Source organism: Syngnathus floridae, chromosome 18 (genome assembly GCF_059516105.1).
Source record: "Syngnathus floridae isolate MCC-2025c chromosome 18, RoL_Sflo_1.0, whole genome shotgun sequence".
NCBI classification, from domain to species: Eukaryota; Metazoa; Chordata; class Actinopteri; order Syngnathiformes; family Syngnathidae; genus Syngnathus; species Syngnathus floridae.
Genome location: NC_142430.1, coordinates 4,351,854 through 4,378,290, shown reverse-complemented (window position 1 = coordinate 4,378,290; position 26,437 = coordinate 4,351,854). Strand labels below are relative to the sequence as shown.

Sequence of the window (26,437 nt, the reverse complement as noted above, 5' to 3'; positions counted from 1 at the left end):
CCAAGTGCATGGAACACGTCGCCAATGTGGACACGGGATTACAAAAGCAGGTGTTGGAAGAGGGGGGGGACGTGGGCGGTTGTGTGGCGAGTCAAAGTAACGCTGTTACTGCAGCAACCTGCAACAACAGTGTCTAAAATTATTTCTGGGTGTGTATGTGTCTTGTGTGAAATGAATAAATAAACACATAGTTTTGTCCTTGTAAGTGTGAGCATCCCTTAAAAAAAAAAAAAAAAAACATGAGCGGTACCCGAGATTCTCACGGTTGCCATGGCGACAGGAGAGCAACTGCCCTGATTGAACGCGCCGGCCTCTAACCTCCGCCTCTGATCACCGGCGCCCCACTTGCACAGATTGAGGTCAAACTATGCCGAAGTAGTAGCTTATAAAAAAAAAAAGTTAATTCCTCCAATTCAGTCATTCGCCATCCATCTTTGATCACACGTGTCAAAGTCGTCGCTTCCAAGGTTGTAACGCGCCTTTCTTCAACAGCCATAAATATGTCAGCATACATTTGGCCCGACAAGACAAAGCATGTCAGTCCCGCTCGAACATCCGAATTCATTAGCGACGTCGGCAGCCGTCCAATCCGACACACCCGATCGGCTTTTGATGTATTGTGTATTTTAGCTTATTAAATATGATTAAAACATTCGCTTTGAAGAGCAAAGCTGTCATTATATTCCTCACCGGAAAGAAAAAGGGGGTCTGGCTTATCTGCCGACAGACTTTTTTTTTTTGTCATTAAGCAGCGACGGCGCAGGGGTTATTTTCCTCTAAATTCCATGAAAGTGAATTGAAGCAAGGCCTTATTAAGAGATTATGGCAGGCAAGAAGCTGAAGCCATCACTCTTCCACCCTGGTGGTTCTTCTCAGCCTCAAGCTGAGCACAGAGGCGACTCATTTAACATTCCACGCGTGCACGGCAAATAAAACACTCTCATCGCTCGTGTGGAGTCAGGCCAATTCATTTCTTCATGCGCTCGCTCCACCGTCCACATCAAGAGAACCTTTTGAGTATGTGATGAGTCAGCGTTCATTATTAGACTATCATCTCAAGTGTTTTGTTTTTGATTCTCGGCATAGTTTTTATATTCACTTGATATCGCAAAAGAAATTGGAACACGATCGTCCATGCTGAAAGTTACTCCTCGGAATGTTTTGATGGAGGCTCAGATAGTAGTCAGGAAGTGATCACTTGCTGTGTGGGATGTCCTCGCTGCACTTTGATGCATCTTTTGGAAAATGATCCGATCCACTTGATGGCCTTCCCATTTGGAGTGGGCGAGACTTTGATAGTGTGCCAGTCCACCCACTTAAGATTCCAGAGTTTGATCAACTTCTCCTTCAAGATTGATTTTTTTTTTTTTTTTTTTTGGTCGTTGTTTTACTTTTACAATTCATTCCGCATCAGTAATGTGCAATGAAGCAGTGCATTTAATTTCAAGTGAGTTGAACGCTTTTTTTTTTGACTCAGCCAAGTTTGTCTTGCCTCAGCTTGATGAAATGTCAAAAGCTGTGCCGGTGGATCTTCTCGCAATCTCCTCAATGCCCGAGGCGGGACATTCTCTGTGTGTCCAGATAAAGTTTCAGAACAATTTGGAGGGATGCAAAACTTTTTTTTTTTGCAGCTTATCAGGTGCTGGACTTCCCAAAAGAAGAGAGAGGCAACTTTCCCAGGCTTCCAGCAGACAGAGTGGGAGGAGGTGGAGAGGAAATGCGGATCTTGAACAATTCTCAGAGACTCCAAGTGTGTGTGCAGCCTGCCTAAGCAGAAACACACACACACAAAAGATTTCTTTTCGAGTCACCTGCCAGCGTCCAAACTCAAGAGCTCTTTCCCTTTTGCGCCTCTCCCTCCCTCTCTGCATTTTTCACAGGCTGAGGCATCCATGGACCCTCTGGCTCCGCCGCTCTCATCAGCGACTTGGAGAACTTTGTGAACTCTGAAAAAGCATTGGATGGGACGCGACGTGGCGGAGCACGGCGGCAGCAGGCTCCTAAGGAGTCACCAGTAGGACCTTTAACTGGAGTTACCCCTCCCCACTTGGGTGGTATCATGACGGGTCAGCACCCCAACCTCTTCTTCCTCCTGGCTCTGCTGGGATTCCTGGCAGGGCTGACCGACCTCAGCCAAGCTTCAACCAGCGAAGACCAGGACTACTACATGCAGGAGCTGTCAACCAGGGAGCAGTACGCCCGAGTCCAGATGCCCGAGGGGCCCGACGGACGTGAGCCACCCAAACAATACAGCAAGAAAGCGGCCAAAGGGAAAGGAGACAACGGCAGGCAGGCAGGTAAAAAGCCACACTCAAGATTCGCTTTTGAAGTTCACAAATCGATTCAGTCAAGATTCAGACAACAAAAGCGTTCACTAGCATGTCCTTAACGCCGCTTGATTAAGTCAGACAGAGAGTTCGGGTTTGGCGCTGAGTTTCCGAGCCCTCTGGGAATTCAGCCGACATCTTAAATCAATTGACAACATGATGGATGTGCTGGGAAAACGTTCTCAACAACAACGTCCACCACTGCGTGTACATCCATCAACGCTGTGCAATTTCTGCCAAGTCGACTTTTCTCCCTCCAAAACATGCCAACGATAGCAACGTGCTATAACGTATGAATGCAAGCTGTGACAAAAAAAAAAAAAAGTTGAATAAATGAGATCTGGTAGCACACACAGTAGCACACGGCACTTGAAGCGGTTCCGTCGACGGGTAATGAAAAGCAGCTGCGCACACAACCTGACCTCACGTGTCACCTGTCTGTCTGCTTCTTCCATCTAACCTTGTAAAAGTCCATAAAGGAGATCTGAGCTTAAGTTCTGGGAATGCGATGGTGACCTGATGCGTTCCTCCGTGCCTGAATTGGAGGATAAAGACTTTCAGATGTGCGACGGATTGTTATCACATGGGTGCACTCTTGACGTTTGGCTGAATAAAGAAAAAAAAAAGAAAAATGTTCCCCCTCATTCCATCTTCAATGGAATGTGACTCCCAGGCCCAGTCGTGCCTCTCACGGGGTATTTGATGGATGACGAATCGGAGCGTACCCCAGTTGAGTCAAACGAGTCAAGTCGGTGCCGAAAACACAGTCACTAAATCATCAAAAGCATTTTAATTGTCTTTCCTCTCCGCTTGACAGACATCTGCTTTTTAAACACAAATCAAACATGAAAACAGAAGCAAAACAGCTCACTTGCCAATCTGCACATTCTTCCCTTAGACAAATCGGCCAATAAAAAAGCCGAGAACAAGAAGAGCAACCCAAAAAGCCCAAATGGAAGCTCGGAAGGAGACGGACAGCCCACGCAATTCAAAGGCGGTAAGGAATCGAGTCCATCGTGTTACTTTTGACCCCCCCCCACCCTCCAATACACGACATGTGAGGCCTGCAACCTCCAACCAGATGTTTTATTCCCGTGCGGTTCTGTCAAAGAGTTGCACGCAGATGACGTTAATGATTTAAAGCTGGGCCGGCTCAGAGGACTCTTAATATCTTACGATCCGACAGCCAAGTGGATTTTATATGCAATGTGTGACGTGTTGCTTTTAGTCCTTCAGATGTGTTCCGAGATGATTTCCATGGGAAACGTTTTGGAGGGAATTTCAAGTAGTTTTGACTTTGGGGGTTTTTAATTTGGTCTATGACGCAAAACATAAATTGTCTCATTGGGTGGTAAAGTAAAAAATGAGGGCGCACGAAACATTCATATCCGCAGTGCTCCTACAAAAAAAAAAAAAGACTTTGTCTGGCCGCATGTCGATGTTACATCATTCTTGAGCGGGAAAAGCGGGGAAAAAAAATGTTCGATTGGCCGCAACTCTCTCGCTCTCTTCCATCGGCATGATGCCGCCGAAAAGAGCGTCCAATCTTTTACTTCTTTTCACATTTCCCTTCGCCTCTGCAAGCACTTAATGGCCGACGTCCGCTCCAAACTTCACTTCCAGCTGCAAAATGAAAACATTCCTTCATGATGTGCAGCATTTTTTTTTTTTGTGGCTCTAGTTTTCCAAATGAAGTGCATCCAACACACTGCCTCACCCATGCCTGACTATTGATGTAGTCGATTTATTGGGCACAGACAAAAAAAATAGCTGTGCTATTTCTGACAATAAAGAACAAAAATAAAATAAAATAAAATAAAATAAATAAAATAAAATAAAATAAAATAAAATAAAATAAAATAAAATAAAATAAAATAAAATAAAATTGAATTAAATTAAATTAAATTAAATTAAATTAAATTAAATTAAATTAAATTAAATTAAATTAAATTAAATTAATAGTTTGTCACATTACCCAGCGTGCCCTCCCATGGGACTGGAGACGCTGAAGATCGACGACTTCCAGCTCCACGCGTCCACCACCAAACGCTACGGCCTGGGAGCGCACAGAGGTCGTCTCAACATTCAGGTGAGGCTAAATTGAATTACAGAGACATACTTAGCATTTTTCCCCTCCTTTCATAACTTACCAGACAAATTTTGGCTACAATATGCGTTTTAACCACGCCTTTGCTAGATGTTAGTATATCAACTTGGGTGGAATTTGGCGTCCATCTGGACTAAAGCTCCACCCTCCCCCCGCAGGCCGGCCTCTACGAGGACGACCTCTACGACGGGGCTTGGTGCGCCGGCAGGGACGACCCGCTGCAGTGGCTGGAGGTAGATGCCAGGAGGCTGACAAAGTTCACTGGAGTCATCACACAAGGCCGCAGCTCCCTCTGGTCGTGAGTATGCACGCACGCCGAGGCGCAGATGGTCACGCGGCGAGGATAAAAAATGTCCACTAGCGCATGTTTGCTTTGAAGGAGAATCACCACGGGAGGGGTCAAAGATGTCCCATCGTTGCATTTTGAGCCACGGCACATATTTCGTATTTTAACAATCTCCCGGCACGCCGCCAAACAAAAACAGAAATGCTGCTGGGGTTCCACAACACAAGTGTACCTAATGGAGCGGCCTGGTGATAGTCCTACATGGCAGCTGCAGAGGCTCCCAGCCACCGGGCCTCTGCGTGCCGTCACTACCGTGACACAGGCGGCAACAATCTCGCGGGATATTTGTCAGATGAACCGGAACGGTGCCGCCTGCAATATCACAGCAAAGACAAATGCACAGCAGCAGCACAACTTTTACCGCCATTGTTCTGCCGCCTCATCAACAATTGCATACACCCCCACCCCCTCCTGACGTTTGCTATGTAATTGTATTTGACACGTTCCAATCTTCTTAATTGGAAATACACACATTGATGTCTTGAGGCTCTTACTTTTGAGAAAAAAAAAAAAAGAAAAAAAAAAGGGAGGTGCTTTGTGTTCTGCTGTTTGCACCATCCGTGATGCCTGAGACAGAATCTCTCGCAATTAGCTTTGTGGTCCGCGTAGCCGGCCTCGCTCTCGTGTCTTGTCTCCACAACGCCGCCTTAATTAGCCAAGCCGGGAATTCCTCCGAGGCGGGACCGGCCGAGCGCTTATGTCTTTATCAAGGAGAGCAGGAATCTCTGTCGACCTACAGCTAGCGTGCTCGTCGCAGCATACCGAGACATGACGGGACATCTTTGGCCTACTTTACTGTCAGACTCCAAATCGCTGTGCTCTGAATTTGTCAAGGTTTTGGGACTAAACTTTTAAACTACTTTAAAGTATCCCATTCAACTTCATTTGGTAGTTTGTCACTCTACTCAGCAGTCAATGAAAAAAACATTGACCAATGACAGGAAAAGCTCATTTGTTTTCTAGGTTAGCCCAAAAAAACCATGTCTGTCCAATGAAAAGCAAAATTAGTCTGTAAATGTTTTTGTGTTGTCAAAAAGGAGCGACTGGGTGACCTCCTACAAGGTCATGGTGAGCAACGACAGTCACGCCTGGGTGACGGTGAAGAACGGCTCCGACGACATGGTGAGGAGCGTGCTTTGTTGGTCTTAGCGTTAACGCTAAACACAAACGACCCTCCAAGCTCATCTCAGATCTCGCAACCATCGACTTGAATTATTGATCCTATAAATGTGATTAAGTGGTTATTCTGTGGCCTGATTAAGCCCCCACCTTACCCCCCGCCACAAGCCACCCACTCGTCTTTTTGTGCCAAATGCCAAACGCCGCCATTTGTCTTTGTAAATACCAAAAGGTGCCGCGGGGGCGGGCGCTCCAAACTTTGGTCCAGTAAACCTCCGAAGGTTTGATGACATTCAACGAGGGCTGTGTGCGAGCGGCCATGTTGACTCCCCACTGCTGATTTCTAACGTGCCCAATGAGTCCTGACTCAGCATCTCGTTTGCCTCAGTAGATCTTCAGAGGAAACAGAGAAAAGGAGATCCCGGTGCGCAACATTTTTCCCACTCCCTTGGTGGCTCGCTATATCCGGGTCAATCCTCAGTCCTGGTTCAACAAAGGCAGCATCTGCATGAGGGCCGAGATCCTCGGATGCCCTTTGCCAGGTGAGCCGAGATCATCATATGTCGCTAGGTAGATTATGAATGTTGTTGTTGTTGTTTTTTTTACCCCACAGACCCGAATAATTACTACCACCGGCGCAACGAGGTCATAACGACTGACGAGCTGGACTTCATGCTTCACAGTTACAAGGAAATGAGGCAGGTCAGTCGTCTGGTTGTACGCACATCGCGACTGTTTTTTTTTTTTTTTTTGATGTGGCTCCCTGAAACGCTCCAGCGTGGCCATCAAAGTCAGCTAAATGGACCGCGTCCTTCTTGGCTCTGTGGCTTCAAGGGGAGGCCCTGGCAAAAGAAAGGAGGTGCTATTTTTAAACCCCCAGAGGCTTTTCACCTCCTCCTCCTCCCCGGCCAACCCCTTTGACATTTCTTTTGAGGGCGCAGCTAGCTGATAGCGCGCCTCGCCTTCAACCTTGCCGCTTTTATATAATGCATTGAATATGGCTATTGTTAGTGAACACCCCCACGCCTGAGTTAGGATTAGAGTCAAATGAGGAGAAATTGCTGAAGAGGCAGAATGAGAATATGGATTTAGTGCTTCAAGACGAAGGCGAGAAAATTAAATGGTGGTCGGGGTCAGCAAAAATTAGCTTAACATGTTATTCGAAATCACAATAGGGTTTTACAGTGACATGACAGCAAGTTTGTTTTTGTCCAGTTGATGAAGGTGGTCAACGAAATGTGCCCCAACATCACTCGCATCTACAACATCGGCAAAAGCCACGGCGGCCTCAAGATGTACGCCATCGAGATTTCCGACAACCCAGGGGAGCACGAAGTGGGTGAGTGTGTTTGCACAAAATGCTTCTTATTCAGCAGGAGCTCAGACTTACTTGTTTTGGCGTCCAGGTGAACCCGAGTTCCGCTACACAGCCGGTTCCCACGGCAACGAGGTGCTGGGTCGTGAGCTGCTCCTCTTGCTGATGCAGTTCATGTGCCTGGAGTATCTAGCGGGCAACCAGCGGATCCGACACCTGGTGGACGAGACCCGCATCCACCTGCTGCCGTCCGTCAACCCCGATGGGTACGAGAAAGCCTTTCAAGTGGTAGGTGGGCTGCGGATGCGCCAGAGGACGCCTGCAACGTGTCACCTTTCATCCAGCAAATGGGATTAAAAGCTGCAACAGAACCAAAATAAGATCATTTGGGTAAATACAATCAAACATGTCTTCCCGGTGCCACGCAGGGATCCGAGCTCAGCGGCTGGTCTCTGGGCCGGTGGAGCAACGACGGCATCGACATCCACCACAATTTCCCCGACCTCAACTCCATATTGTGGGAGGCCGAGGCCAAAAAGTGGATCCCACGCCGGATGGCCAACCACTATGTCTCCGTTCCCGACTGGTACCAGTCCAAGAACGCTTCGGTTAGTTCGCCTTTACTTCCGTCTTGTTTTATTTATTGTGGTTTAATTTGCTGAAGAGCATTCACACATACTTTATGACTCAAAAATCCCCCACCCCCCCACTCCACACTACCACCCACAGTCTGGCAAATCCCACAGCAAGGGGCTGCCATGCCTGGAAAGGATTGAGAAGAAAAAGAAAAAAAAAAGCAGCACGTGGGCGTAGAAGCGGCGGCTATTTCGGGAGAAGCGGAAGCGCCGCCGTCTGATAGTGACAAGCGGAAATAGAATCCGAGTGTCTATAAAAAGCTCATCGGCGGTGTTGTGACGTGGGCTGGTGTGAGTCACACACTGGGGGGTTCCAAAATAGATGCTGAGGTGCTACCAGCATCAGGACCGCTGCACCGCTATCAGAAGGCTGCTTAGTAATCAAATTAATAATGTTTGATTTTCAAAAGCCTCCATTTAAATCCTGCTGCAGGTTGCCGTGGAGACCCGCGCTTTAATCACCTGGATGGAGAAGATCCCTTTTGTGCTGGGTGGCAACCTCCAGGGGGGCGAGCTGGTAGTGACCTTCCCATACGACAAGACCCGCTCGCAGGGCGTGACCCGGGAGCCCACTCCCACGCCAGATGACCACGTGTTCCGCTGGCTGTCCTTTGCCTACGCCTCCACCCACCGCCTCATGACGGCCGCCAATCGGAGGGTGTGCCACAGGGAGGACTTCGCCAAAGAAGACGGGACCATCAACGGGGCGTCCTGGCATACAGCGGCAGGCAGTTAGTTGACACAGTCAAAAGTATTGGGACGGATGCTGATGTCATTTATTTTTCACTAGAAGTGTCCCAATATTTTTTATCCATATAAGCATGACACCATTACGAGTGTGTGTGTGGCGTGTTGGCAGGCATGAACGACTTCAGCTACCTGCACACTAACTGTTTTGAGCTGTCGATGTACGTGGGCTGCGACAAATTCCCTCACGAGAGCGAGCTGCCAGAGGAGTGGGAGAACAATCGCGAGTCTCTTCTTGTCTTCATGGAACAGGCAAAACACACATGCACATAAAAAGCCCACGCACAGCAAAAAATAACACAGACACACTTGACTGAGGTAATTTAAGGGTTTGGTTAGCTTGTATGAACGCTGTCGCTTGTTGATGCATCCACAGGTGCATCGTGGGATTAAAGGCATAGTGAGGGACCTGCAAGGCAACGGAATAGCCAACGCTACCATCGCCGTGGACGGCATCAGCCACGACATTCGTACAGGTACACAATCTGTCATGGGGGAACCACAAATCAGAGTGGCTTTCAATTTGTGCATGTACGTACCAGCTGCCGACGGGGACTACTGGCGCCTGCTGAACCCGGGCGAATACCGAGTGACGGCGAGGGCTGAGGGCTACAGCATGGTGAGCAAGAAATGCGAAGTGGGTTACGAGATGGGGGCCACCCACTGCGACTTCACGCTGGGCCGCACCAACTTGTCACGCATCCGGGAGATCATGGAACGATTCAACAAGCAAGGCGGTGGTAAAGCGCCTGTTAGGCCGCTACAAGCCCGCCGCTCCGGTGACAGACGCCCGGGAATTTAATGGCAGCGTGAAAGTGGGGAAGAACTCTGAGGATTGTCACCTAATGATGACTGTGGGGATCTCCAAGATGGAAAATGTTGAAAATAAGACTCAAAGGTGGATCCACATATTACAATGACCCCCCCACAACCATTTGAATGCATCGACCAAAAGTCCGCTAGCTTATGCTAACTTATTATAGAAAACGCCATAGACAGGCTACTGAAAATTAACAGCAAGATACAAATAATAAACCGGCATGTAGCGGGGCAACAGTGAAATAATCATCCCCAAAAATGATTTTTGTGTAAATAATAAAAGCATCTAATCTCATGTATGTACATACAGGACCTGTTAAATTATGTAAACCACCACAGAGGCAACGCAACGCATACACGCATTGCCTCCCATGAAATAAAGTCCAGTTACTCCAATTGAGATTTTCATTTCCCTCCCCAAATTTCTGACTATTTCTATAAAGGTTGTCAAAACGGTCCGTGCACAATGACAACATTTTCCTGCCAAGGTGTCCACTTCACAGGATGTCACTTCGGACCCACCAAGCTGTGTGTTTATCAACTCGGCCCCTTCTCGAGGTGCGAATGCACATACGGCCCAGACATTGGCGCCCATACCAAAGGGTGGTCAATTTTTTATTTTTATCTCAAATGTGCGCACATTTGCTTGCATCGAATTAATGACAACAGCATCAGCCGCTATTGTGTCGACACTTTAATCACGGAGGTCACAAAATCTGAACCCGCCATTATGTTCTCCGCTCCCGTTACAATTGCGGTAATTGTCCTCATCAATACCGCATCATTAGCATCTAGCATGTGATACTTTAAACTGACCACACAAAAAAAAAAAAAGAGGTCCTACCACCAGAGCTCATTTGCATTTAAATCCCGTCACGGTACAATGTACTTTCTATCAAATCAGAGCAAAAATTTCAAAACAACCACCAATCATGAGGTTAATAACTATTGTTGTCCATGTAAAGCATCAGCAGCCACACAAAAACACACATCAGACACACACGTGTAATAAGGCAACAGTTATCTCTTCCTATAGTTGTGTATTTGTTTGGAAAATAGTCCATGTGACCCAAATTACAGCATTTAAGGCATTATTTGTCTTGGTGTGTCCAACAGTACAGTACGCCACACAAATAGTTGCTAACGCTAAAGATGTTTAGCTAGCATGCTCTGTGACATCGAATCATACATCCAGACAACAACGAGTCGAGATTTGTCTACTAAGTAAATACAAGCGTTGGGCGCTTGTGTGTGGCTGTAAAAGTCTAATCGTGGTTGTGCTTTGAAACACTGCACATTTGTCATCCAATTAGCGGCAGATCGCGCCTGTGTCGCTACAACACAACCCACGACTCGGCGTCCGCACCAATCTGCTTAAGTATTATTGATCGATGTTAATGGTGATAAAGATTACGCCCGTGCACAAGCAGGTGCGAAAATGACCATCACTATCGTATTAAACTGCACAACTTTGTTTTTTTTTTTAATTCTCCCTCACTATATCGACCAGACTGAGTTGAGGCCTACCAGTTTGACTGACACTTCAGAAATAACACATTTGCTACCTTTGCTATCATCTATGCAAAGACACCGATCATGATTTCTCGATAATTATCAGCAATAATTAGGAACAAGTAAATATCAATATGCAACACTGTATTTCTAGAAATCTCTCTTTTCACGTCTACAACATTCCTAGGAAATCACAGTATCCCATCACCACTGACTATTTTCAGGCTACTTATGTGACCCTAAGGGACAGCCACGTGCCCCTTTGCCCCGGAAGTGCCGTTTAGTTATTTTAATTGTTTTGCTATTGTGTTGGGTTACATACATCGACGAAAATCGTTCTTGTATTGGGGGGGTTGGGGTAAATGTGGGGCAAAAATGGGTCACAAAGTACAATCAGTGGAAGCATAAAATAAACACAATTGTGACTTTCCATCCACTTGTAGAGTAATAAAAGTCCTTGTAGCTGAAATCATCCGGATTAAGATGCACTTGAGTACGATCAAATCACTTGATCGGGAACGTTCAGTGCTACGTATCACTCTTCGATAAATAATTCACTTAAGTCACGCGCTGGAAGATCCAGTATAGCTACCCTTGACTCCACCAGACGCTCGTGCACGTAGTCCACGGCAGTTCCTCGTCGTCACTCCGCCCGGGGTAAACTGAGACCTCGACCCTCTGGGCTCGGCCTCGACTCGTTTGAGGAGCGGTGGCGTTTAAGCAGCCGGTCCACGATGTCGCTGCAGGTTTTGCGGTACTGGTAGCGCAGCAGCGAATACACAAAGGGGTCACACGCTGCCTTGCTGTACGCCAAGCACTTGGACACCGTGCCCCAGTGGGGGCTGATGGGGACCGCCGGGAACAACTCCACGATCCTGCAGGCGGGAGGGGCAAGACAATCCTGAGATCCTGGGATTCTCTCCCAGAAGCGTTGTGACTCACCTTGTGATGACGTAAGGAGCGAAGCAGAGCATGAAGGTGCCGATGAAGGTGCTGATCTTCTTGGTGGCTCGCTGCCTCCGCCGCCTCTGCTCCTCCAGGCAACGTTGTCGAACACTAGAAAATAAGAAAAATCCAAAAGACACCATTTCTGTCATTTTTTAATGTAGGCATTAGTTGTGTGAATTAATATTGATCCATCTTAGAATTTCTGCAGTAGTGGAAACTCCTTGATAGAGAATAAAATAGAACAATGGTGGAGGTAACAAACAGGACAGTCAGCATTATTTTCATGATGGAACACCACAGAGTGGCATAAATGAACTTCCTTGGCGTAGGTAACATAAAAGAGGAATCCACATTATTTCTAAGTTCCTTAGTGGTGGTTAAAAAGTAACGACTTACAAGATTAAGTACTTTTTTTTTACTCTCACCTGGGGTGAATGTCGACGAGTAGCACCAGAGTTTGCATGGTGATGACGTCGATCCTCCTGCAGTGAAAGCGGGCCACTTTGAGCACTTTGAGGTAAGTGACGCACAGCACGATGAAGGACAGCAGGAAGCTGAACGCGTGGAAGAGGACCGTGAAGACGACGAACTGCGTGCGTCCGCTCGCCCGCTCCCGCGGCGCGGCCAGCGTGCAGGCGGCGTAAAGGCGGTGGTAGCCCAGCGCCGAGAGGCAAGTGGCGGCCGTGGAAAAGCTGATGGAGTGCGCCCAAGTGTAGCCCAAAACCAGGGCGGCGTCCCGGTGGCGCATCTTGGAGTGGTAGCGGAGCGGGAAGACAACCGCGACCCAGCGGTCGATGCTGAGCGCCGCCATGCTCAGCATGGAGTTGGTGGACAGAAAGGTCTCCAGGAAGCCGGCCGCCTGGCACAAGGCGTCGCCGCCGGGCTGCGCGCGGCTCGCCAGGGCGGCCAGCGTCAGCGGCATGTTGGCCACGGTGAGCAACAGGTTGCATAAGGTCAGGTTGAGGTTGAAGAGCCCCGGAGCCTGCTTGCGGATCTCGGGGCTGTACGCGAAGCAGATCAGCACCAGCGCGTTGGACAGCAACGACACCACGATGATGACCAGCACCAAGGAGAACACCAACGCCTCCGCGGGGTCCATCCTCAAATGGCAAAAAGAGACACTTTTCGGGCGCTCATGTCCGTGTGGCGATGCTCCTCGAGCGGCCACCCCCCACCCTTCTCCGGGCGCTCGGAGATCCCCCTGTTCTCCTTTCCACTACATTGCTTCAAAGACGAGCGAGAGAAGGCTTCCCTACTATTTTTTTTTTTTTTTTTGACGGGTGGGGTGTCAACCAAACACTGCGTCCAGTGGAGGGCTTTTGTCGTCCTACATGTGATGCGCTTCTGGAGGTATCACCCCCTCCGCACACGCCGAGCAGTGTGTGGGCTTACTTCAGCCAAGACCCTCAGACACAGATGCGCTCTTAGGGCACATGCCTGCAAGAAAGGCACAGACTCAGTTTGCTAAATATATATAATGCAACAGACTTTATGAGTTTGGGTCCTCCATTTACTGATTGTACAATTATTGTTGAATTTCCCCTTCAGTCAAAATCAATTTATATAACATTTTAAATGACAATGTAAGCAAAATGGGATATTGCATAAAATCTATGCAACAGTAAAGTGGAATATTGCATAAAATCTATGCAACAGTAAAGTACAAAAACAAATAAACATTTGTAGCATAAATGAAAACCTAAAAAAAGACAATAATACAGTTTGTGCTTCAATTCAATGGCTATTTTTCTGCTCCTGATATACATGCATGAATTAGCCACTTGGAGCAGTATAACACACACATGGGAGTGGCACAGAAACAGCCCGAAGCCTTTTTCTGCTCTGATTTGTCTGCCACAAGGACTTGCTCTCATCTGCGTGAAATTTTGTCACGCTACTGGTCCATACAGCATCTCTCACTTCATGCATTTCAACCCAAGTGGACGCTTGCATCCCATGTTTGGTCTCTCAGGACTCCCGATATGCTAATCACATCAGCTCCGTTAAGTCGTTAGGACAACTTGCTTTTCCCTCCAGGGATTTCACGGATGACGCCACCGCACTTTGCAACAACGCCCACCAATCTCCCCCCCCCCCCCACACACACACACACACACACACACATCTGTCACCAGTATACGGTGGTCTTTCCTGTTCAAAAGCATGGGCCTCTGCACGTGACAGCGAGGATGCAGGGAATCAGGATGGGTGGAGTGAGCATGAGTGGGTGGATGGGTGGAGAGTTACTCTTGTACTACTCCACAATTGCATGAGCGTGGATGGGAAGTCATTGTTGCATTTAGTTTATCCTTGATAATAAGCTCCATGTACAAGCATGTTCCTTGTCCTCATTAGTAAGCCGATTCAGCAAACTAGAGAACGACTATTCTTATTCAGACTCAACTTTGGGTGGAGGTCATAGATTAGTTTAAAAAAAAAAGTTCCTGATGCTATTCTCCCTTTATGTGTGTTTTAGTGCTACAGGTCGGCTGTTTGATCGTGATGCCTCCTGTCAGAAGAGTGAACACGCACAGGATTTGACAGTGTGCGAGAAGGCCCGCAGCGCTCTTCCTTTTCGCTGCGACAGCAAACGGGCTGCCGCTTCCCATCCCACACTTGATTTGCCACCGACTGACGGGCCTACGCCTACGAGATGAGCGTGAGCCGCAGGCTGCGCTCACCTTTTGCACACAGGTTCCTTTCCAAGAACTCCAACCTAGAAGATGTTTAGGAAAGCTCTATCTGAAAGGTGTGTAAAATGTCTGGCAGTTTTTAGGGGGGGGACTAGCAAATAGAGTGAAAACATTGACACTGCCATGAGTCATTTATAAGAACTAACAAGCCTGTGGGAGTGTACTGTCTTGACATGGGAATCCTTTGCTTTCTAAATGTCACTGAAAAGATGAACGATGAAATAAGCACCCATTCTACAAGACTACACTTTATGAAAACATACATTAGTAAAATAATTGAATGTAAGCGCGCCTTGGCTTCCAGGGTCCTCCTGTATCGTACACAGGGCCGTATTCCGGCCATAATATACATAGCCATGCTGTGGGGCAAAAGTACACATACACTTAAGACACTGTAAACATGAAACCTTGTAATTGATGGTTGGCGGACGTTTTGAATTGCTCTGTCGCCCTCCTGCGGTTAAAGGCTGAGGCACATGCTTAAACCATTCATATAGACACATAATAAATATATTTGACACGAAATATACAATTAAATATTAAAGAAATACTACTAATAATAATAAATGTAATAATAATAATTTCATGATTTTTCTATTAATATAATATAATATAGTATAATACAAGCAGTACAGAAAATGATGGATATATAATAATAGAATATAATATAATATAAAATAATATAATATAGCATAGCCATGCTGCGGGGCAAAAATAAACATCCACGTAAGGTGCTGAACCGAAACCCTGCAATTTGCGGGTTGGCGGAGGTTTTGAATTGCTCTGTCGCCCTCTCGTGGTTTAAGTCTGAAGCACATGCTTAAACCAGTAATCGTTGTATTTGACATAGTTTTTAATTATACTGACAATTAATTGATATTATATTAATATTATACTATTCGATGTTACAATTTTATTACAAATATATTTATTGCATAGTATTCATTAGTATGTATTCATTATATATTGATATTTTTGGTTTAAAGTCTGAAGCACATGCATAAACCAGTAATATTTGTATTTAATATTATACTTTTAGTTATACTAATAATTAATTAATATTATATTGATATTATACTATTTAACAATATACTTTTGTTACAAAAATATTTATTATATATTATTCATTAGTATATATTCATTATATATTGATATTACTTGTTTAAGCATGTGCTTCAGAGTTAAACCACAAGGGGGAGAGAGAGCAATTCAAAACCTCCGCCAACCCTCAAAGTGCAGGGTTTCGGTTCAGTGCCTTACGTGGAAGTGTATTTTTGCCCCAGAGCATGGCTTATATTATATTATATTATATTATATTATATTATATTAATTATATTAATTATATTAATTATATTAATTATATTAATTACATTACATTACATTACATTACATTTACATATATTTTTAATTCCTGCAATAAAAGGCTTGGTGGCAATACAGTATATAATATTTTTACACTACTCTAAAATGAAATGACAGTACAGCTGTGATGTTTCATTTCTATTTTGTTAGCTAGTGACACAAAAATATGAGAATTAATATTAGATCATCTACACTTTTCTTTTTTTATTATGTTACATTTTAGTGGGTGATTAAACAAAAACATTTTTCAAAATTTTTAAAATATAATGGACCTAAGAAAACGTTTTTTCTTATTCAAAAATGTATCCCCCCCATTATTCTTTTGAAAAACATTCTGTCATACGTTTGCCAGGTTTAAACATTGTAAGACTCTACTATATAGTTCTAAACAAGAAAACAAACAGCAGTCACAACCATGAAGATGTTGTCAGTGTTTCAAATACAAACAAAACAAATACAAAGACAATTATGTGTGTCTCCTTACTTCTTTAAAGGTGTAATTGGACATGGGACATCTCAGCTACAACAACTGACCGTCTGCGTCTCTGATCAGTTGCATCACTGAATAAGTCGCCCTTCCCCTTATCAACTTTATGCTCCGGTCCATCCATTTGAGCCTGTATGAAACTTTGCAAAGCATCAAAGCAACCAAAGCAAAAAAACACTTTGTGATTTCTATGTTTTCTGTAACCACAAAGCAATGTCATACATAGTTCACCATCAAACTCTTGGAAATTTCACACCGCCATTTTGGGGGATTTGAATTGACCAGTTCTCTACAAAAGAAAGCAAGTCGCCATCGAATTCATTGTCTTGAAAGTAGTATAAATATTTGTGGGAAAGATCTATATGAAGAACTATCCACTAACACGAGAGACAAATTGACTCGTGCTCTACTGTACTCCTATTTTGGACTCGTCCGGCCTGCAGGGGTAAGGGTGGGGGAGTTGGGGTCTCAATTTATCCTAAAACCTCAGCTGCACCACTGCAATCCATTTAATTAGCACACACAGGAAATTACCCAGTGAATGTGCAGATAAGAGGCCAAAAATCCAAAGCAAGCGCTAGCATATCTGATTGTCGTCCACGTTCATCGTTTATATATTAATCAAATTAATGGGCGAGAGAAAAAAAAGAGACAGATGACCCGAGTCATTTGCCGTTGGCTCATTTTTCTGTTAATAACAGTGTTGTCAGGTCCACCATGGTTTTCATGACAGAATTAAAGAGGGCAAAATTTCAGGTTGTTTTTGAGGTGGGCCCAGCTGCTGCCCTCCTATTACACCTCCATGATTAGACAGCAGCCAGTCACTCACATTTGATTGGGCCAGTTAAGTTCTTTATACTTCTCGCTGCTCGCTGGTGGTGGTGGTGGTGGTGGGGGGGGTCACTCGTGTTAATAATTTAAGGAGACGAGTGCAAATGAATAGCGCTATTAGCCCACTTTGCCAAATGAGACACTTGGTTTAAATGGGTGGTTTAAAAATGGAAATGGTGGTTTTTACAAAGAGTGTCAGATTACAGAAATCCTTACCACGATTATCGCCGAAATTGTATTCATTTCAACAACATACATTGAGGCGACTGCTACTTCCAATTGCAGAATGTCGATTGTGTACACCATGAAAGCATAACATTGCTTTTGTCCTGAACCTCTGGCGGCTATCGCTTTTGCTTTAATTTAATATCTATTTATCTCCTTCCATTGTTTGTCTTTTATTGAGGTTGCGCCTGCATCGAGTTATCGTCGCCGATCTCCACGCCAGAAGTGAGGGTCAGGAGGAGCAGAGTGCCCTCTTGTTTATTGACTTCCATTCAGCCTCGTGCACAGCGGCTGATTTGGCTATCTGCTCTCATATTAAGCTCTTTCACGCTTGTATTCAGGGCCACGCGGATATTGTTTGTAAGCACATGGAGATATTCTCCAGCGCCGGCGAATTAAATATGCTACCGTCGCTTTTGTAATATCCTCTCGGCAGGGCCTCACGCAGGATGTGAGAATGCTTGCTGATCTTTATGGTTCAGGCGGAACGAATTCAATCTTGATCTTCATACTTCTCCCCAAATATATATTACATTTTAAGTGAGTCTATACCTGGAAATGTGTGTTTATATTATTTGACACAAGCTAGGTACAGCTTTAAAAGTTGTATCCTGTATTATATGATATACAAATGTGAGGAATAATATAGCAAAAACGTCTTTTCTTTTATTTTGTTATACAACGATTTACTTTATGACTTTGTAAAATAGACCACATATGTGCTCAAGTGAAAAACTATCGTTTCAAGTACGTCAACGACGTAATGACGTTGCGCTATGACGTCAGGACGCCGTCTCCGAAATATGACGCCGCGTACTGCGCACATGGTCGCTTGTTTACGTCCTAGAAGAAAAGCCGAGGGAGGGAGAGGAGGGGAGGATTGTGAAACAGGCTTTTCAGGATAATATACTGCTTCGAGATCGCGACGCGAGGTGTAAACAAACAAAGACTTTGTTTTTGCAGGGGGAAATGTCAGAAGATTTTTTTTGTTTTTATACGATTGCGCAAGGACATCGACGGTATGTAGTGGCTTTGTTTATCACAGTAATTACGAAACTGTCGTATGGCAGAGGGGGGAAAAACATCACGCGACTGTTTTATTTTGCTATCTTGCCTGCTCATCTTTTATAACTGTATTGGCATGTTGTCCAGAATAATAGCATGACAGGCTTTGTGTTTTTACAGCGCAACCAACCACTGACATCCTCAATAAATACACAGAAACGTATTAAAACTGACTTTTTAAACACGCTATAAACACATTTGGTAATAACAAAACAAATTTCAAGCAAAGCATGTGGGGCTGTGGTAAGAACTGCACACAAGCCTTTAAGAGGCGGGGCTCCTTAGTGATGTCATCAAGTCTGTGGTAATGTCTGGCTGAGAGCTGTGGCTGATAGCAGCTTTTGTGTCAGTGCTCATTGTGTTTTACTATTCTCAGCATTCAATAAAAGGTTGCAAATTGCATCCCATAAGATTTTCTTAATGAAAAATATCTGCACCGCCTCAGGGAAACACGGTTGTAAGATGCTTCAGCTTGGCAGCCTGTTGACCCAGTTACACATCAGCGGCTGCAAGACTCCGCAGAGTTCAAGAGGTCACCAAGTGCCGCAAACACAAACTGACTTCCTTCAACATGTCAGGTAACAAATTGAACCACACAAATGTGAGAATTAAACTGGACCCACCTGATATTTTTTGTCAGCCTCTCAGCTTGGCTTAAATCTGTAAAGACATTAAATGGAGGTCATCGGTGGCTTTATGCATAATGTATGTTTAAAAGCCAACTGTTGTCTGCATCTATACTGCAGGAAACTCACCGGGCTGAAGAAAGAGAACATCTACTGCAATCTGCGGATCCCCGACAACTTTCAAGTTGTCAAAGATGACATTGACATCGTGATTGTCACAAGTAAGGGAAATGTTATTCAATTTAGAGTTCCACATGTCACTACCTTCATGTTTTTTTTTCCAACTCCCAATTTCCAAGGCCAAGGGATATTCTGCATCGACGTAAAACCCTGGCGAGGTCTGGTGTCCGCTCACGACCAAAAGTGGCACGTTCAAGTCAAAGAAAAGGATCACGACTTTAGCAACACCTGCATCGAACAGTTCGAGGACCCCCTCAAGGCCATCACGGTAACAAAAAAAAAAAAGAGAGGGGGGGGTGAACTTTTCAAATAGCTCATGTCAAACGTGCACACTTGTGTCCGCGGGTCCAACCAATTGTCCGGCAAATGGTTTTCATCCAGACCGGAGCCGGGGTCAAGAGCATCACACCGGCAATTTATATGTAAATTTCCAACACTTGTCGGTGGCTTCCGAAACTTGCAGAGTGGCTGCTCTTCAATGGAAAGGCCGCAATTATGTTCATGTATTGTGGGGGGGGAGCGGGCAGGTGCCTAAAAACACAGCTGGCTTCTCGTGTGACCCGCTTCATCTCTGGAGAGCTTCGCTTTAGTCACACAGGCGCACACACGACATTATCGAAAATTGTTTAAACGAGCCCTTTTAACTTGATTAGTTTACACAAAGTGGCTCTAATCGTAGGTGCCAATTGTGTAAGACACAAAAGGGGAATAGGCATTTCCAAAATCGGATTATTGCACTGTGAATGCAGAAACAGCCTTAGCAAAACAGAATTCCAATGAAGCTACCAAATTATTCTCTTCCAAAGCAGGATAGTTTGAAAAACTGCCTTGGCGGAGGTAATTCAGTGATTTCTTGTTACTGTTTTTCCCTCCAGGTCAAGACGACTCACTTATGCGGCCATTTGAGGCAGAGCGGCGTGCCCGTGCACCAGAGCCTCTTCTTCCCCAGGGTGGTCTTCCCTTCGCCCGAGTGCGAGCTGGCCGAGGGGCTCCGAGAGCGGCGGGAGCTGGTTTCCCACGACCAAGTGGACCGCTTCCTCAGATCCTTCAGGGAGGACTATGTGGCCTGGATGTTGGATGCGCTGACTCCTTCCTGGCTTTCTGGTGAGAGGAGGACATGTTTTGAATCTGGCGTGGCCAAAGTGTGGCTCGGGGGCCATGTGTGGCATGCACGTTCCTTTCATTTGGTCCGCAGAGCAGTTACAAAAACAAATTGAAGGTGACGGCGCCCACCTTGTATATTGGCAGGTCATCTGTCGTACGGGCAGATGGCGTTGACGCAGGAGGTCCTGAGGCGCTCGGGGACGTGGGACTTGATTCGGCTTTGCAACGGCGAACAGCTCAAAGGCGACTTCAAGGGGTGTGGCTACATCGCGCTGGACCGCAGCGAGACTGACACGCTGGAGTTCTCCACGCTCAAGACAATGTGGGCTCTGCTGGGACGCACTCCTCAGGTTGGAATTGCTTCTAAAATGTGGAGGAAGAAAACATTGTCATTGAAAGTCTTTATTGGTTTTTGCGTTCAACACACAAAACAGGCGTAATATGCCTTAAGACCAGCAGGGGGCAGTAGCACTTTAAACCTGCATTGCGTTGGGAGTTGACAGTTTTGAACTTTATATATCTGCAGTTTAAATCCAACCTTGGGGGTTAACTTGTAAAAGGTCAAACAGACAAAGGTCAGTCTTGTTGACACTAAACTCAGGGCTTACTTCGCCCTCTCCTCTCCTCCCCCTTCAGCTTCTCATGTAGTTGATACCTTTGCTCACTTTGTTGCTCACCCACGGGGCACGCATTGACACTAAAATGTTCGACTCCCAGTCAAGTATGTGGCAATGGAAGCGAGCTTGATCCATCTCGCCTTATACTACGAGTGATGTGAGTGTATGAAAGTAGTTTCTAAAGTGGACAAATTGGGAAGGTCATAGGTCGCAAATATAAAACATAAAATGTCCTTGTACATTCTTAAGTCTTAATATACCGCCCCCTGGTGGCCAAGGCACATTATACAATGTTCAACTCGTTTTTTTTTTTTTTCATGGGGCAGTTTAGGAGTCAAAAGAAACCGGATACCTCCCCCAGGCATATTTTAGAAAGCCTAGAAATAATGCCTCCTTTTGATTTGTGACTTGTAAACACGCAGGCCACGAGATGTGCGATACGAGACCCCTCGCCAGCTCACTCAGCCGTCACTGCGCGTGAGCGTCGGCTTGAGGTGTTTTTTTCACGGGGCCCAGTCAATTACTCTGGAGGAGAAAGGGATGTCTGCCACCCCATCTCCAACTCCCCCAAAGTGGAGAATGATTTAGTAGAGAGGCTGTAATTTATTAATTATGGTCTATATTCTTAGACCACGACTCTGGCTTCATTCAATTTGTATGGATTGAGCGGTAATTACTGTCAGTGTGTGTGAGTGTGTGCGTGTGTTTGGAATGAGTCAATTGCAGGTTACTTACAGTATGTTGTTTGTCCTCTGTCAGATCGTTTGCTTTTTTTTCCCAAAATCCTCCCATTTTACAGACGTGTAATTGCTGTTTCGCTGTGGTTTTCATGAAGAACAAAGTCAGGGTTACAAAATTGGAATTGGTGCTAGTATTGTCTAGTATTTTCACCGTTTGAGCAATTTTCTTTTTTTTTAATCTAAAAAACGTATTTCATTTCTTAACAATTGTCATTGGGCTACAAAATAGATGGTAAGTCTGCAACGATTATTCGAATGACTAAAATAATTAGATTTAAAAAAAAAAAAATACAAGCACAATCTCTGCCTTGCTAAAATTTGTACTAATAAACTAGAAGCAATGCAACTCTTTAATTTGCTGCAACTGAAGGGTTGGATCTCTGCGCCCAGAAATTAGCCTCTATTAGCTTAACAAAAATAAATAAATGGAAATTGTAGCCAAAAGTGAGCCAGATGCTCAGCTTTGTGTAATTGCAGCCTCGCTCTCAACAGGGAATTGGAAATAATAATTGGAAATAATTTGCCAGCGCGTGTAGGAAGCCACGGAAGGACGACGAGTTGCGCAATTACACGCCGCAAAGACGCGGGATGAAGCCGCTCGAGTGTCCCGCCGAGAGACGGCGTCGGTGCGAGCGGCGATGACTCAACGCCGCTCCCGTCCCATCCGCGCTTTGCTCGCCGATGCCAGAGGGCCCTTGTGGCTCACTTTTGTTAATTTATGTACAAGCGAGGCGGCGAGAGTTCATGTTTGACACATTACGGCTTCACTCGGGTTAAAAAATAACATTAATATTCATTGGGAAATAATTTATTTGACTATGGAGCGAAGTGAGTTATGTCAAGACTCCCAGTTTGAAATCATTGAGGGAATCAAAACATTTGCTAAATGACAATTATTGGCAGAAAAAACCCTATTCATTTTTTTTTTGCCTCGGCCAGCCGCTAGATACGATCAAAAGGTGGACACTTAATTATGCTTCGCAGAAGCCGTTATGGCTAATTGAAGAGAATCAAGATGGCTTGAGTGGATGACTGCTGAATGCAAACTGAATTTTGTCTGTTCTCAACGAGACGCCTCCAGCTTTGTTACAGCAAACGATCATCTGTCATTTGGACGTTTTGAAATTGGAGTTAGTTTTATATGCCTCAAGTCGTTTCCTTTGACCTGAGTATTGTTCTTTTTATGTAAAGGATAATTGCCGCGGGTCCAGACAGCGCCGTGTGCCTGCCATCTGTTACAGTTAGCTGAAACTAGCGCTAAACGACTTAACAGACACTTTGGCCCATTGTCTGCTGTTGTCATAATCACCCCAAATAACGGGCGGCATCAATACAGTACCCAAACCCGATTTGGGAGTTAATGGAGTCAGATTGGGGGGTTGTTCTGCGGGTTAATGCTATTAGAGATGTTGGCAGAGAGCAAATTAAATCAGTCATAGATTGAGGCCTCCACACGCAGCCAGACAACCAGAGCCATTGAGGAGAAAAAAAAAAAATTTGGACCCCCCCCCCCCCCCTCCCTCCCATACAGACGTATAGAAATAAAATTCTGGATGTCAGCGGTCATCGCAGTCATTGAGTCTAATGCGCTTCCTGTCATCCAGGAAGCAGACGCTATGACACCATTCCGAACTTGGCCGGCCCTCAAGTTGCGGTCATGGCTCGGGGCGAGCGCACCCGCTGACAGCTGACGCCCGTGTCACCAAATAAAAGTTGATTTATGTCTTTAACGGGCCAGGTGATTAATAATCGGAGGCTTTACACCTCAAGCTAATTTTTCCTTTCAATGGCCGCCACTTCAAACGGAGGTCATGCAAGTTTGACTCCCGGGGTCAGTAAATTTCAGTCGCCCTTAATGTTGCCTGCCCCGAAGCACGCTAAACAGTCCCTCGTTCTCCTCGGAGCACAATTGTAGTTCATGACTAAGGCCAAAGCCATCGGGACTTTTCAATCCGTGAATCAATTAAGTCCGATTAATCGGACGAGTTCCAAGTAGTGGAATAACAATGTTTGGATGGACTCGGCAAAAAACAAAAAGTCAACTTCGGTATTTAAGTTGAAAAAAGCAGATGCGAGAGCAAAGTTGACAGTGACCCGGGCAAGATTTATGTGCAGCAGCAGACGATAAACAAGAAGATGTCTCCTGGCAAGGCCAAGATAGATGACAGTGCCAGTCCGGCCAAGAGTGAGAGGTGGACTTGGGCCAGACAGGGGTCACGCCGTCACCTTTTGGAGGAGGACTCGACTTTGCTGCCACTAATTGCTATTTTTTTTTTTTTGCACATGGCAACGATCCGCCACAATGTCTTTGTACGACTGAGCGTTTCTCTCTGCCACCAGCTGTCGTTAATAATACATTTCTTTTCTTTCCCGGCCTAGCAAATTAACACACACTGGCCGACCTCTTGGAGCACGCGACGCCGCTAATGCAACGCGATGCACGACACGATTGTCTCCGTCTCTCGAGTCTTTTTATTGACTGCTCACTAATGAGTAAGTAAATGGTGGGAAAAAGTGCACATGTGAAATGGTGGCGGCCTTTGTAACAAGTAATTAGCAGCGACGAGAGGCGTGCAGGTGCAGACCATCGGGGGGGGGGGGTCGCGTTCTCCGAGCTTTCCCGACTATTAAAATGATCACTTTCAATAGCGGACAAAGGGAAGAGGGAGCATATCTAGCGACGGGTATTTTCCTCACCTCTAATGCTTTATCTGCCTTTTGATGTGGTGCTCATAAAAGGCCTATTGGGCTCCCACAATGACCCGCCAAATGGACAAGGGCCGGCGTGGCGGGCTCCGACTCTCGCCGCCATTAACTAAAAGGCCTGGACATTATGAGAGACACCGGCGGATGAAAGAACAGAGGGGGAGAAATAGAAGGAAGAGAAAAAAAAAAAAAAAAGAATAATTGAAAAATTGCCTAATGCTAAAGTGAAAGAAAATGGAGCTGCGGAAAGGCACTGTGATATTCCGTTATCTCCGGTAAATGCGGCCAAACAAGACGATGCGGGCGGGCATTTTGTTTGAAATGGATATGCTTCAATTGCACGTCCAAATCTAGTTAGGCCAGCCAATGTCCGAAGCGCAGATGGGGCATCGAAGCGAATTACACCCTACAAAAACTCTGCCACAAAAAAGCAGTATGAATGAGGTTACCTCAAATTTAGAATCACTTTGGAGCTTTAAAGAAAAAAAATTCAACTTCCAAGTATATCCAGGACCATTAAAAAGTCTACAAAAATGGTGTCGATTGTCCATTAACCGCCTCTTTCTGCAGGTGGCTGTCAAAATGTACAAGCGCGGCTCCAACGGATGGTTGGGGAAGATGCTGTGCGCCACCGCCAACATACCCTCTGATACCTTGGTGGTCTTCCAGGTCAGTGGCGACAAGGTTGACACCAAGTTCCCAGCCAGCGCCATCCACAGCATCACGCTCAGCATTTAAGTCGGAATGTGAATTTTTATAGTTCCCGAGTGTCTTTTAATTAGTCCGATTTATTTACTACAAATAAGCTATTTTTGTTCCATCCTTGGAAGATTCTATACAAATCTAAGTGATGATTATTCACTACCGCTGCATAAGATACTGTATGCATACATATGCTAACCCATTTAGCAATATGGGAAATTTATAAAAATTTTAAACCACAACACGTGTGTGTCACGAACCATCTTTCCACCAATTGTTGAAAAAAAAAAAATCATGAGAACTGTCACACCGCAAAATCACTCACGATATTGTACTCATGGCGTTCCTCAGGGATACGACGACGCTGATTGTTAGTATCTGTGAAAATAACAGGAGTTAGTCTTTTGTACACCCCTTGCATTAAGATGATTATACAACATCTTAAATGTAGCATTAGATTATTTTGTTGACTTACCTCAGAGCGAGCGTTTTCTACCCCAAACAGCACTTGCTTTTTTTTTCATAGTTTTCCATTGCATGCAAGTGTTTATATTTGTACATTTGTGGAGTCTGAATAAATGAATTTTAATCACGATGCCTTTCATTTTAATGAACTCAACTGGCAAAAACAAGAGAGCCAATAAAAGTTGTATTAAATATGCTTTGACAGGGATACAAATACTAAATTAACTAATAAATCATATCTTAGTTTTATAGTCAAGAACTTTTATTAATAAAACAGCAATTGGTCAACAGGCGTATGGTAAATAAGATAGCGAGGCGCATCCATTTTGCCTTATTGAAAAGGAACAGTTCCTTCTAGGGTAACAAGACAAACAATTTTGTCTGCCGAACAAAGGGCAGCAGCGTAAATGCCGTTTCATATTAGGCTCTGATCCAATCAGACATCCAGCATCATGGGAATGAGAAGCGAAAAGCCAGCTAATCATTTCCAGGATGCAGCGGAGGTCCATTGAGCCATTAGCACTTAAATAGAATCATTGACTGTATATCTCCATCTTCTTTGGCTGAAGGGGCCTGACAAATTCTATTATGTGAATTTCAAAATCCAAACTGAAGGAGGAAGAAATTGGTCACCCTTGCCCGTTTTGTTCCGTATCTCAAATGATCTAGAATGGAACATCATCATCGTTATTATTTTTTTTGGGCCAAGTTGCACCCAGCCTACCGGACGCAGACTGCTGCGATGACTTCCTTGCCAAT

General features: G+C 45.1%; 3 protein-coding genes and 1 long non-coding RNA gene across 6 annotated transcripts; 2 read left to right on the top strand and 2 right to left on the bottom strand.

Annotated features, from left to right (window-relative positions):
* Positions 1–1,471: 1,471 nt before the first annotated feature.
* On the top strand, positions 1,472–9,811 carry cpxm2 (carboxypeptidase X (M14 family), member 2). 2 transcript variants are annotated; one of them, XM_088360275.1, is made up of 15 exons: positions 1,476–2,014; positions 2,118–2,297; positions 3,226–3,324; positions 4,307–4,416; positions 4,593–4,732; positions 5,818–5,902; positions 6,291–6,441; positions 6,513–6,601; positions 7,115–7,238; positions 7,306–7,502; positions 7,643–7,822; positions 8,283–8,580; positions 8,709–8,848; positions 8,973–9,072; positions 9,139–9,811. In XM_088360275.1, the coding sequence occupies exons 2-15, from the start codon at positions 2,168–2,170 to the stop codon at positions 9,396–9,398; spliced, it is 2,103 nt and encodes a 700-aa protein (XP_088216401.1). In that variant the 5' UTR covers positions 1,476–2,014; positions 2,118–2,167; the 3' UTR covers positions 9,399–9,811. The 2 variants fall into 2 exon arrangements, with proteins under 2 accessions (XP_088216400.1, XP_088216401.1); XM_088360274.1 differs by having other exon boundaries at positions 1,472–2,297.
* On the bottom strand, positions 3,375–7,885 carry LOC148382337 (uncharacterized). Its single transcript, XR_015854060.1, has 3 exons — positions 7,290–7,885; positions 4,303–4,422; positions 3,375–3,950 (listed from the first exon to the last, which is right to left on the bottom strand). It is a non-coding gene; the product is annotated as an uncharacterized LOC148382337 (long non-coding RNA).
* Positions 9,812–10,091: 280 nt separating the features above from the next.
* LOC148382335 (G protein-coupled receptor 26-like) lies at positions 10,092–16,557 on the bottom strand. The gene is made up of 4 exons (XM_088360283.1): positions 16,415–16,557; positions 12,301–13,312; positions 11,870–11,983; positions 10,092–11,802 (listed from the first exon to the last, which is right to left on the bottom strand). The coding sequence occupies exons 2-4, from the start codon at positions 12,972–12,974 to the stop codon at positions 11,571–11,573; spliced, it is 1,020 nt and encodes a 339-aa protein (XP_088216409.1). The 5' UTR covers positions 12,975–13,312; positions 16,415–16,557; the 3' UTR covers positions 10,092–11,570.
* Positions 16,558–16,728: 171 nt separating this feature from the next.
* On the top strand, positions 16,729–25,805 carry LOC148382334 (uncharacterized). Of its 2 annotated transcripts, none has more exons than XM_088360286.1 (7): positions 16,729–16,862; positions 18,984–19,116; positions 19,285–19,385; positions 19,464–19,612; positions 20,220–20,448; positions 20,593–20,798; positions 25,082–25,805. In XM_088360286.1, exons 2-7 carry the CDS (start codon positions 19,001–19,003, stop codon positions 25,247–25,249), a joined length of 969 nt encoding a protein of 322 aa, XP_088216412.1. In that variant the 5' UTR covers positions 16,729–16,862; positions 18,984–19,000; the 3' UTR covers positions 25,250–25,805. The 2 variants fall into 2 exon arrangements, with proteins under 2 accessions (XP_088216412.1, XP_088216411.1); XM_088360285.1 differs by lacking the exon at positions 16,729–16,862 and adding an exon at positions 18,323–18,492.
* The last annotated feature ends 632 nt before the right edge of the window (positions 25,806–26,437 follow it).

Coding starts and splice junctions, on each gene's coding strand:
- cpxm2 (XM_088360274.1), top strand. CDS start 2,060: ATGACGGGTCAGCACCCCAACCTCTTCTTCCTCCTGGCTCTGCTGGGA. Junction 4,733..5,817: donor GGCCGCAGCTCCCTCTGGTC/GTGAGTATGCAC, acceptor GTTGTCAAAAAG/GAGCGACTGGGTGACCTCCT. Junction 9,073..9,138: donor CAGCCACGACATTCGTACAG/GTACACAATCTG, acceptor TGTACGTACCAG/CTGCCGACGGGGACTACTGG.
- LOC148382335 (XM_088360283.1), bottom strand. CDS start 12,974: ATGGACCCCGCGGAGGCGTTGGTGTTCTCCTTGGTGCTGGTCATCATC. Junction 11,984..12,300: donor CTCGTCGACATTCACCCCAG/GTGAGAGTAAAA, acceptor CTTATTTTCTAG/TGTTCGACAACGTTGCCTGG. Junction 11,803..11,869: donor GCTCCTTACGTCATCACAAG/GTGAGTCACAAC, acceptor TCCCGCCTGCAG/GATCGTGGAGTTGTTCCCGG.
- LOC148382334 (XM_088360286.1), top strand. CDS start 19,001: ATGCTTCAGCTTGGCAGCCTGTTGACCCAGTTACACATCAGCGGCTGC. Junction 19,117..19,284: donor GACTTCCTTCAACATGTCAG/GTAACAAATTGA, acceptor TCTATACTGCAG/GAAACTCACCGGGCTGAAGA. Junction 20,449..20,592: donor GACTCCTTCCTGGCTTTCTG/GTGAGAGGAGGA, acceptor GTATATTGGCAG/GTCATCTGTCGTACGGGCAG.